Source organism: Perca fluviatilis, chromosome 2 (genome assembly GCF_010015445.1).
Source record: "Perca fluviatilis chromosome 2, GENO_Pfluv_1.0, whole genome shotgun sequence".
NCBI classification, from domain to species: Eukaryota; Metazoa; Chordata; class Actinopteri; order Perciformes; family Percidae; genus Perca; species Perca fluviatilis.
In genome coordinates this window covers 39679496-39691978 of record NC_053113.1, presented here as the reverse complement: position 1 = coordinate 39691978, position 12483 = coordinate 39679496, and the positions used below count along the sequence as shown (strand labels likewise).

General features: G+C 41.3%; 1 protein-coding gene across 3 annotated transcripts; it reads left to right on the top strand.

The window, feature by feature from the left end:
* Positions 1-799: 799 nt before the first annotated feature.
* spartb (spartin b) lies at positions 800-11699 on the top strand. Of its 3 annotated transcripts, none has more exons than XM_039781443.1 (9): positions 800-993; positions 1613-2457; positions 4972-5169; positions 8660-8801; positions 8927-9121; positions 9508-9666; positions 9784-9874; positions 10068-10112; positions 10907-11111. In XM_039781443.1, exons 2-9 carry the CDS (start codon positions 1618-1620, stop codon positions 11109-11111), a joined length of 1875 nt encoding a protein of 624 aa, XP_039637377.1. In that variant the 5' UTR covers positions 800-993; positions 1613-1617. The 3 variants fall into 3 exon arrangements, with proteins under 3 accessions (XP_039637377.1, XP_039637370.1, XP_039637384.1); XM_039781436.1 differs by having other exon boundaries at positions 801-1086; positions 10907-11699; XM_039781450.1 differs by lacking the exon at positions 10068-10112 and having other exon boundaries at positions 802-1086.
* Positions 11700-12483: the final 784 nt, after the last annotated feature.

Here is a 12483-nt window from a genome sequence, read left to right as displayed (position 1 = left end):
CCAGGATGGAGGTAAGTGCAAGTGTAATGACTAGGGATAGGGAGGGGTTAAGTCAGTGCTTTTATTAAAGACACTTGAAATCTGTTAACAGCATCAACTGGCTAAATGAAAAATACTACAATTGTAGTATTTTTCATTTAGCCAGTTGACCTTTTCAGACCATTCAGTACAATAATCAACATTAAAAATAGTGTTAATTCAAAACTTATTTCAGAGGGATTGCGCAAGACAAGCTTGTTGTATGGGTCAACTTTAAGCAGTAGTATTTACTAACCTGCATTTTTAGTACTCAAATCTAATTTCGGGCAATATACCAGTTCAGCTACACTTTATTTACAGTGTAGAGCAACTGCTCAAAAAAAAAAAAATAATAATTTAATAAATCATTAACCATAGAAATCTGCTATTAAAAATGGTACATTAAAACACATCACATCCAGACAGGAAACATTAAAACCATAGACTGTATTATACATGGTCTATGGTTTTAACATATATTGTATGTATATTTTGGCTATTTACTTGCACTTATATACCACAATGAATTCATTAAATAAATCTCTTATAAACTCAGACATATGAAAAGTATGTCAAGCACTTTGTCGGTGCCCTTTCCTCCGTGTTAGTAGAGCCAGAGAGGAGAGGAGAGGAGAGGACAATGGGAGAGGAGAGACTAAGTTCATCCATTGACATATATATATATTCAGTTCATCTGGCGTCGATGCAGCCATGGTAGCATCACTTCCGGTTAATACTTTCAAAATAAAACAAAGTGTAGCCACGCTTCAGGGCACATCAGGGGCATGACGTTGCACGTTATTTTGTCATGTTGAAGCGAAGCGTCGATACATCCTGTCACAATACTTCAAAGGTCAACATTGTAGAGAGTAGTGTGTAACATCACTACTACATTCCACTGGAGAGTCCGTCGGCGAGTACCGACAGACAGACCACAGCTTTACTCAGGGCGAAGGCTGCTGACGCTGTTCAACAGTTAAGGATCCGTTTTGACAAGAACACGTCACGTTAGCTACAAGATAGCTAACTGACTAATTAAGTTGTTTTTCGGAGTTTTTCGCTCACTGGGTAAGCCTGGATACCGTAAGCTAATGAAGGAGCTAATGCTAACGAGCTAATACTAATCACGTTATTAACAGACTTCTTATATTTACGTTGCTGTTGGTACAATGACATGGCGTAATAACTGAACTCGTGTAAACAGAAACGTTAGCTGTATTTAGTTTGTGTTGGCAACTTTATAATCAGCATTAGCCTACTTTAGCGACCTCTTTTAAACCAGATAAACAAACGCAGATAACTGCAGTGAACTATGTAACTTATTTTATCAACAGCAGTCGGAGAGACTAGTCAATACAATTACACGGGCCTTCTTTCTGAGTGATATTAAACTATTTCTAATTGCGAATAAGGTTATCTTAACACTGGGGCCGAAGTTAAGTCAGCAGTAGAATAACCTTTAGCCTTAAAGAACGTCAAGTATTATGATGTGTGTTACATTCTAGCAATGGTGACAATCTGCCCTCTCATGCTGGACATCATTAGTGCTATATGGATAAGGTCAATTGTAAACAAAGCTAATGTCTTATTTCAGAGGGAATGGAGAAAGCTAAACAGGATGCATTCGACAGTGCCAGACTTCAAGTTATCAAAGATGGCTACGAGAGGGCTTTCGAGTGCATTAATAAAGGACTCACAGTAGATGAAGCTGGAGACAAGGCCCAGGCCCTGGAGCTCTACAAGCGAGGGCGACAGCACCTCCTCCGGGCCATTAGTGTGCCCTCACAGGGAGAGGAGTGTGTCGGCAGCTCCTGGGAATCAGCCAGGCAGATGCAGCAGAAGATGCAGGAGACGCTGAACAACATCACCACTCGCCTGGCTATACTAGAGACTAGCTCAGACCTTGAATCTACAACTACACTAAACACGAGCAGCGTGTCTGGCCTTGATGCTACAGACGCGTCTGAAGAAGGTCTCTACCCAAAACTTCCCACCAAAAACAAGCCAGAGAAGCCAGCTCCACCAAAGCTACATTTTCCTAACAGCCAGGCAGCAGGAGCTGTAGGAGGGGTGCCAGCATGCAGTAGTGAGGGTCTACCTCTCTCACCTACCAGACAACCTGTGGTTCCAGCGGAAAAGCCTCCAGCTTACTCTCCTCAGGCGGCTGACGGCCACCTATCTGTCTCATATGGAACGGAGTCGGGGGAAATGTCATTGGTTGGGGAGGAGTTCTACAGTCGTACATCTAACTCAACACCATCTCCCCAGAGTATGGGAGAAGAAGGAGAGGAGATGGTGTATATCCCTCGTGGTGTACAGATATTCTTTGTCACTCCTGAAGGGCAGGTGAGCGCTCCGTCGTACCCGGGCTTCTTGCGGCTGGTGAAGTTTACTAGTGACCATGAAGCGATGCCCAACCGACCACCAGCATTTCTGCAGGTAAGAGAAATATAAATATTTCTACCACACTAAACAATCACTGGTATGCGTTTGAAAGGACTAGATTAGCCCTCGTGCCCATCTGATGCAATAAGTACAAGTGAAATGTCATCACTGCAGTGTCCCAGGCATTCTTGTACCATTGAACCTGATTTTGTAACATTTGCTCGGCTAATCAAGACCTCTTTGACTGTGAGTCATCAGCAGGGGGAAGATATGCTTGTTAATGATCTCTATCCCTCATCCCATGGACCTGATCATGTGATTGTTGTTTACTGAGTGCCCTAAGCTCTTATGGGTTTATGGGTATGATGTCATCTTCCTGGGAAATCCAATCAGGATCATTACTGGCTCACAATTGGACATAGATGGTACCTCACTCATGACCAGTGAAGACAAAATGAACTTTCTCCACATTAGGAAAACTCAGATGATCTTATGACAATTTATTTACACAAAATAAAGTTGGTGTTATTATAATAATAATAATAATAATAATAATAGATAATGGACTTTAATTGTCATTGTGCAGTAGAACCATACAACAAAATTTGCTTGTGCAACCTCTAAAACAATACTCACTTTCATATACACACTCACACAATAAATGAAATAAGAAAAAAAACATTATCAAGGCATCCCATTGCATAGAATCCCTATCTAGAAAGTGCAACTGTGTTGGCTGGGGGATGGGGTGGGGCATGATTGTTCATTTCTGTGATGGCCCTGGGGATCAAACTGTTCTGCAGCCTGGAGATGCGTGCGCTAAAAGCCCGATAACGCCTGCCAGATGGAAGCAGGGAGAAGAGATGGTTTGAGGGGTGTGTCTCATCCTGCAGAATATTGTGCACTCGGCAGAGGCAGCGGATCTTAAAGATGTCGTCCAGTGGGGGCAGGGGGAAGTCCAATGATTTTTTTTCAGCAGATCTTATGATTCGATTGAGGGATTTCCTGTCCTTCCCTGTGCAGTTGGCATACCATGCAGTCATACAGTATGTTATGACACTCTCGATGGAACAGTGGAAGAAGATCTTAAGCAGCTCAGCAGACAGGTTGCTCTTCTTGGGTGTTCGAAAAAAGTAGAGCCGCTGTTGCGCCTTTTTGACCATGGAGGTTGTGTTTATCTCCCATTTTAGGTCCTCTGAGATCATGATCCCCAAGAACTTAAAACAGGAGACCTTTTCCACATCCTCACCATTCCTGATGAGGGGTCGGGGGTCCTTCTAACACCTTCTGAGGTCAACTTTGATCTCCTTTGTTTTCTTGACGTTCAGGGTCAGATTGTTGTCTTTGCACCATCCTGTCAGTCTGTCAACTTCAGCTCTCTCTCTAGTCGCTGTTAGAGATTTCTCCCACCACAGTTGTGTCATCTGCGAATTTTATCATTGTATTCGAGGGGTGGGTGGAGATGCAGTCATACATATTTGAACCTAAATTATAATTTGGCCATGTTCATAAACAATACATAATCTTTGCACCCCTAACGTGTTTTTTTTACAGTATGGTCAGTGATTAAAATGCACAGTGAAATACCAGAAAGTAGTTACAACTGTACAGTCTAATGCATTCAAATACAGCAGCGCTACATTGAGTCCTACATTGAAGGGGTTTATCGTGTTCAGTCTTTGTTGAAACAACCGTCAATAAGGTATTCACAAGTGATCACAAGACAGCTAAATGTTATGTTGTCCCCAGCCAGTGTACAGACCACCAGGCCTTTGAACCACTTGCTTGGTTTGTTATGTGGAGGCCATATGTAAAAATTACAAACTACTACAAACAAGTGATAAGAAATAACATGGAGCTATGCAAGGATATCAGCGTAGACTTTTTGTTAAAATCAATACTGTTATCTTATTCATTTTAACAATGAGGCCAAGGGACTACATATGAATTATGGCAAATTTGGGCATTTTTGACCCATGTATAATCATGCATTTTTATTAATTTATACTGTCCCCTTCTTAAATAAACTGAATTGAATTTAACTTAACTTGTTTTAAGCAAGTTTCTGTTGTTTTGTGGAAGTGATTTAGCCTGCTGTTAAAACAGCCAACACACAAACACTAGTGGATCATGAGAATCAAATTTGACTCTTCATTGGGGAATTTCCCAGGTGCATATTGCCAGCAGGTGACATCGTTGATTCACATGAGTGCCAGTATCTAAACCCTGCTTACACTGTTACGCTCTATAATCCTGTTAGACATGTGGCAGTCAGAGGGAGACGGTGTCCTCTGGTTTCCTTCTCAGACGGTTCACTGTGTTGCACTAATTAGAATCACAATTACACATGTGGCTTGTCATTTTGAGGTTATATTTGGAAATCTCTTTGCAGAGCTCCTTTCCCCTCTTACATTTGACTTCCATGTTAATTTAATCATCAATGTACCTTGTAGTATATGTGGACACATAGTTCATCGTGACATCGTACATGTAGTTATTTATCATCACTTTTTTTGCAGCTGTTGCATTCTTTTTTTTCTCTTACCTTTTTGTTTTGCTTCCTCCCAGGTGTGTGACTGGCTGTACCCTCTCATGGCCATGGACTCCCCAGTGTTGCTGTGTAACACTGGTGTGTTTATGTTTCCGGACATGATGGCGCCAGGTCCAGGCTATTATGTTGGGGTGGTGTTGTCCTCTGAGCTGCCTGCTGCAGACAGACAGCTGTTCCAGGACCTGCTGTCCCAGATGACAGATCTCAGGGTACAGGTCAGTGGTCTTTTGGGTAGCAAATATATATATATATATATATATATATATATATATATATATATATATATATATATATATAAAAAATTCAGTGCGTTTCCTTTTTATTTTCATGACTATTTACATTGTAGATTCTCACTGAAGGCATCAAAACTATGAATGAACACATATGGAAATATGTACTTAACAAAAAAGTGTGAAATAACTGAAAACATGTCTTATATTTTAGATTCTTCAAAGTAGCCACCCTTTGCTTTTTTATTAATAAAGGAAAAACTTCCACTAATTAACCCTGACAAAGCACACCTGTGAAGTGAAAACCATTTCAGGTTTGCAGAGTTATCAAAAAAAGCAAAGGGTGGCTACTTTGAGGAATCTAAAATATAAGACATGTTTTCAGTTATTTCACACTTTTTTGTTAAGTACATAATTCCATATGTGTTCATTCATAGTTTTGATGCCTTCAGTGAGAATCTACAATGTAAATAGTCATGAAAATAAAAAGGAAACTCATTGAATGAGAAGGTGTGTCCAAACTTTTGGCCTGTGCGTGTGTGTGTGTTGTGTGTGTGTGTGTGTGTGTGTGTGTGTGTGTGTGTGTGTGTGTGTGTGTGTGTGTGTGTGTGTGTGTGTGTGTGTGTGTGTGTGTGTGTGTGTGTGTGTGTGTGTGTGTGTGTGTGTGTGTGTGTGTGTGTGTGTGTGTGTGTGTGTGTGTGTGTGTGTGTGTGTGTGTGTGTGTGTGTGTGTGTGTGTGTGTGTGTGTGTGTGTGTGTTGTCCACCTCCACTCCATTTATTATCCTAAATTAGATGCACCTGTTTGAGGTCGTTAGCTGCATAAAGACACCTGTCCACCCCATACAATCAGTAAGAATCCAACTACTAACATGGCCAAGACCAAAGAGCTGTCCAAAGACACTAGAGACCAAATTGTACACCTCCACAAGGCTGGAAAGGGCTACGGGGAAATTGCCAAGCAGCTTGATGAAAAAAGGTCCACTGTTGGAGCAATCATTAGAAAATGGAAGAAGCTAAACATGACTGTCAATCTCCCTCGGACCGGGGCTCCATGCAAGATCTCACCTCGTGGGGTCTCAATGATCCTAAGAAAGGTGAGAAATCAGCCCAGGACTACATGGGAGGAGCTGGTCAATGACCTGAAAAGAGCTGGGATCACCGTTTCCAAGGTTACTGTTGGTAATACACTAAGACGTCATGGTTTGAAATCATGCATGGCACGGAAGGTTCCCCTGCTTAAACCAGCACATGTCAAGGCCCGTCTTAAGTTTGCCAATGATCATTTGGATGATCCAGAGGAGTCATGGGAGAAAGTCATGTGGTCAGATGAGACCAAAATAGAACTTTTTGGTCATAATTCCACTAACCGTGTTTGGAGGAAGAAGAATGAGGAGTACCATCCCAAGAACACCATCCCTACTGTGAAGCATGGGGGTGGTAGTATCATGCTTTGGGGGTGTTTTTCTGCACATGGGACAGGGCGACTGCACTGTATTAAGGAGAGGATGACCGGGGCCATGTATTGCGAGATTTTGGGGAACAACCTCCTTCCCTCAGTTAGAGCATTGAAGATGGGTCGAGGCTGGGTCTTCCAACGTGACAATGACCCGAAGCACACAGCCAGGATAACCAAGGAGTGGCTCTGTAAGAAGCATATCAAGGTTCTGGCGTGGCCTAGCCAGTCTCCAGACCTAAACCCAATAGAGAATCTTTGGAGGGAGCTCAAACTCCGTGTTTCTCAGCGACAGCCCAGAAACCTGACTGATCTAGAGAAGATCTGTGTGGAGGAGTGGGCCAAAATCCCTGCTGCAGTGTGTGCAAACCTGGTGAAAAACTACAGGAAACGTTTGACCTCTGTAATTGCAAACAAAGGCTACTGTACCAAATATTAACATTGATTTTCTCAGGTGTTCAAATACTTATTTGCAGCTGTATCATACAAATAAATAGTAAAAAAATCATATATATATGATTTCTGGATTTTTTTATTTTTTTTAGATTGTCTCTCACAGTGGACATGCACCTACGATGACAATTTCAGACCCCTCCATGATTTCTAAGTGGGAGAACTTGCAAAATAGCAGGGTGTTCAAATACTTATTTTCCTCACTGTATGTGTATATCTCTAAGTCTCTCAACACAAGTCATCTGCCGCTTAATGTATTTTCATGCTGATTTTGTCACTGACCAAATGCTCAGAAAGTGTCCTCTGAAATGTATTTGTACTGTTCTCCCATCAAAATATGTTTCCAAAGAATTATTACACAATGCCTTTTGGCAAATCCTCTTGTGCCAGTTGGTGGCACAGAGAGCTATTTTAAGCAAATGAGACTGTGAAGAGTGCACTGGTGGTATTGGTAGTTACAGTCATGGGACAGTGGGTGCATCTTCATTTTGCGTACTGTTTACAAGCTAAGACAAAATTATATAATTATGCTTCTATTAAGTCTTCTATTTATATTTTTACGCGAGGTGTGCGCCGTTTTACACAGTAATGGATCATAAAGTGTCTATATGTCTTTTAAATTAAACTACCAATATACAGGAAACGACTTAATGAGCGGATATTGGCAGTTTCATTTTGAGAGTTTCTGTTTTTTATTTCTAGTTCCCTCTGATAACAGCTGACAGTAGATCGATGTTTTCCCAGCGCTGTGCCGGTTCCAAAAACTGAAGAAACCTCAACAATCCCAAAATAAAAGCTCTCCCCCTCCCTGAATACCCTTCAGTCCTCCAGTCATCACAAACAAATTATTGCCAGCAGAAATGAAAGCAAATTTTTTACTTACTGCTTACAGAATACTTTGAGGCTGCAGACTACCATGATTTTAAACTTTTTCATCGCTATGGCCTGGCATGAAACTCTTGCTCCTGCTTAGTTCTGAGCTGGCACACTTCTCCAAGTTCCCCCTGCCTCAGCATTATGGGGATTTGAGACAGGCAGGTGAGGAGAACTAATCAGTTATAATGCTCTTATCTGCAGCAGTTGGAACATGCTCAAAGTTTCAGCTATGAGGTGCCAGTTCAGCCATGATGGAGGTAGAGACGCTGGCTCAGATCGATGCCAAACGAGGTCATTTTTGTTTTATGCAATCAGCCTAGTCATCTTCTCTGATGGACCTGATTCCTTATCAGCAAGTATGCACTTTTGTGTTGTCATTTTTGGGTCAAGTAGAAGAATTGAGGTTTTCAGCACAAATGGAGACTGTTTTCTGACAGCACAGAGACCTTTCAAATTTGGCAGTCTCTTTGTAGCAAACAAATAGCGCATTGTAACGAGAAGCACAGAATAATAAAAGCTATTGTGTGGATTAGGGGGTTACTTGGAGACAAGCATCTGAACGGAGATGTGTACAGCTTGCACAAAGTAGCAGACAAGTTGTCCAAAGATTTGACTGGCAAGTAGGTCTTATTTTCAGCTCTCGTTGTCTGTCTTCGTTTTACATTAGCTAACCAATGTGTCTGTATGATCAGGCTCCAGCTGAAGCTGCAGACAACATAAATCTCAGTCAGAAGGTGTCCATCGCCACACCCGAGGAGACCGAACCAGCTGTGATCGAGGAGGAGAAGGCTCTGCCCGAGTGGAGTGAAAAGGTGGCCAGCGGGATCCTGACAGGTGAGGTCCAACTGCGTCTTCCCCCTAAAAATCGTAATGCTTTGTTTTTTTTTTATGGTGAAAAATGAGTAAGGGAAGTCTAGAGACTCTGTGACTAGCCCTATATGATCCTGTTGGCCTATCAGGTGCGTCATGGCTAAGCTGGGGCCTGGTGAAAGGAGCGGAGTTCACAGGCAAGGCCATTCACAAAGGGGCATCTAAACTCAGGGAACACATCACCCCGGAGGACAAACCCACCCACGTCAGCCCCACCGTCACCAAAGGCCTCCACGTTGCCAAGCAAGCGACCGGGGGAGCTGTCAGAGTCAGCCAGTTTCTAGGTGACAAAGTCATTCCCAGTCAGCTTGTTTTACCAACCTTGTGTGTAGGGCTGCAACTAGTTGATTAATGGGTCGATTATTTTCTCGATTAATCGATTCATTGTTTGGTCTAAAATGTCACAAAATGGTGGACAGTTCCGCAAATGTCTCTTAATTCCACAATGCAAAGATATTCATTATTCAGTTTTCTGTGAGGAGTGAAGAAACCAGAAAATATTCACATTTAAGCTGGAATCAAAGAATTTAGAAAAATGACCAATAAATCGATTAACGAAATAGTTGGCGATTAATTTAATAGTTGACAGCTAATCGATTAATCGTTGCAGCTCTACCTGTGTGGTTATTTGGCAGTGGACCTCTAATTGAGTAATGGTGTGTAACTGCAGTGGACGGGGTGTGCACGGTCGCTGGCTGTGTGGGTCGAGAGTTGGCTCCCCACGTGAAAAAACATGGAGGCAAGCTGATCCCAGAGTCCATGAGGAAAGACAAGGACGGGCGTTCCAACATCGATGGAGCCATGGTGGTGGCTGCCAGTGGAGTGCAAGGTAGAGTGCATCATCTCCACTGATTCTAATCTCCACTTTATAGTCTCCAAGAGAAAGTTGTTGACGTAAGAGGACTAAAATGTGCCAACGTGCTTTGTATTTTGTGTATTTGCCCAGGATTTGCGACCATGTGGACTGGTTTGGAAGTAGCAGCAAAGGACATCACTACGAGTGTAGCATCAGAGACGGTCACCACTGTAAAACACAAGTAAGTCGTCAGTTTCAATTTAAAATAACTTGTTTGACCACTGTCACTTGCTTTAATATAAAGCAATTCGAGTTTTTGCTCGACACTGCTTTCTAAACAGGTTTTTGATGTGTATGTTGCAAATGACCTCTTGCATTGTTCATGCAAAACCAAACGTGCACTCACTTCTTTTCCTTTTCAATTTACTTTTCAGATTTAGGGGTCTACAAAACATCTTTGACCCACCTAATGAGAATAGGTGTCATTTTTCCTAATTATACACAGCTACTGCTAATACTACCATAACTCTTTTCACCACTAATCACAAGCATGACATGAGCCTTTTTTTTTTTCTTTCTTTCTTTGGAATGATTTGGCTCTCTAAAGTTATCTAAGCTGCTGTGCCTACTCACTGCCCTTCCCTGTGTGGCGGTTCACATGATGGTGCTGCTTTTCACTGATTTCTCCACACGTTTCTGATTGAAGTTTCACAGTTGGCAACTTTTCGTTCTATCCTGATTTAAAAAATCTTCCCATATTGTATAAATTGGTACTAACTGTTCCAATATCTACACAATATAGTTGATTATTTATTTGCAGGGTTGGGCTATAGGAGATAATATAAATTAGTTTTTGTCATACAATTTCTCCCTTTTTAAGTGAAGTGTCAATTTGACAGTTATTTAATTAACTGGATTGGCCAAAAACAAACATTCCCATCCAGCTGTCCTATCATTTAATGGTTTCTTATTTAATTATTTAATAATCAATATTTGGGGGGGGGGGTGCGGCAATTATTCATACCAAGATAGATGATCAATTGCTCACCCTTTTTAGATCTCTGAACCACGGTGACATTTTTTTTTAATTCAGGTTCTTGCAGTCAGAAATTTCTTAATTTAAGATTGCGCACTTGCATGGGTGTAATCCTCACATTAAAATTCACATACAGCATGGCATCTTGGGAATCCTTGCTCTGCATATTAATGAATTCTCCCCAAATCCTCTTTGTTTCTCGCTCTAACATCCCATCCAATCTGACTTCTGATGAAGGTACGGGGCAGCCGCAGGACAAGCCACAGACCACGCTGTCAATTCTGCCATTAATGTCGGTCTCACTGCCTGCAATGTCGACAACCTGGGGATCAAAGCTGTGGTGAAAAGGACTGGCAAGCAGACAGCGAAGGCCATTTTGGAAGATTACAAGCTCCAGGAAAAACCAGAGAATGGGAAGCAAGTGGAGAAATTGGGCAAATAGCTGGTAGTGCCCTGCCACATTCCCTCAGTAACGCCTTAAAGCATAATTTTCATTCTTCTATCAATGAAATCTATATTTAATATTCATTATTTATAAACGTGTTCTATATTTACAAGGCAACTACTGTTTTATGTATATCCTATAGTTTGATACAGCTCTAAAGCACTTTAATCTTGATGTAAAATAAGATAGATGGACCTAAATGAAGAGAAACAGCAGATTATATAGTCAAAATTAAAACATTGTTATACAGTATATTGATATGCACTGTCACATTCAGTTATCACTTATTTTGGGAGATAACAGTTTAAAGCAACACTATGTAACTTTTTTCCCGCTTCGGTCCCCCTACAGGTTGTCTCATTGTCTCACGCGAGCTATAGTTCCAATGAGACCGAAACGGGTAAAGTTACATAATGTTGCTTTAGCTCTGCTCTTTGTACTAAGACAGCATTGAATTGCTGATATACATACACTGGAAATTGTCCTAATCTTCGTGAAGCATCTGTGTGTTTAAGTTTATCCCCTGATAGGGTAAGTGCAATTTATATACTTTGAATGAATGATTAAAGGTCCTATGACATGCTGCTTTTTGGATGCTTTTATATAGCCTTAGTGGTCCCCTAATACTGTATCTGAAGTATCTTTTATATAGGCCTTAGTGGTCCCCTAATACTGTATCTGAAGTATCTTTTATATAGGCCTTAGTGGTCCCCTAATACTGTATCTGAAGTATCTTTTATATAGGCCTTAGTGGTCCCCTAATACTGTATCTGAAGTATCTTTTATATAGACCTTAGTGGTCCCCTAATACTGTATCTGAAGTCTCTTTTATATAGACCTTAGTGGTCCCCTAATACTGTATCTGAAGTCTCTTTTATATAGACCTTAGTGGTCCCCTAATACTGTATCTGAAGTCTCTTTTATATAGACCTTAGTGGTCCCCTAATACTGTATCTGAAGTCTCTTTCCCGAAATTCAGCCTTGGTGCAGAATTACAGCCACTAGAGCCAGTCCCACATTGAGCTTTCCTTAGGATGTGCCATTTCTGTGTCTGTAGCTATTGAGGAGGAGGAGGGGGGGCAAGGTGGAGGGTGGGGGTGTGGCCTTGACCAACTGCCACTTTGCTCATTTGAAAGCCATGATGTCTCTCTCTCATGGGTGGGCCAAATTCTCTGGGCGGGCAAAGCAGAGAAAGGGGAGGTAACCTTGCTCCTTATGACCTCATAAGGAGAAGATTAATTTCATTTATTTATTTATCTCAAACAATCAATTATGTTGCAAGACCAAAAAAAAATGAAAACCATAAAACACAAACAATCAGAATTTAACAACAAAAATAAAATAAAATATAAAAAGGATTAATTAGAGA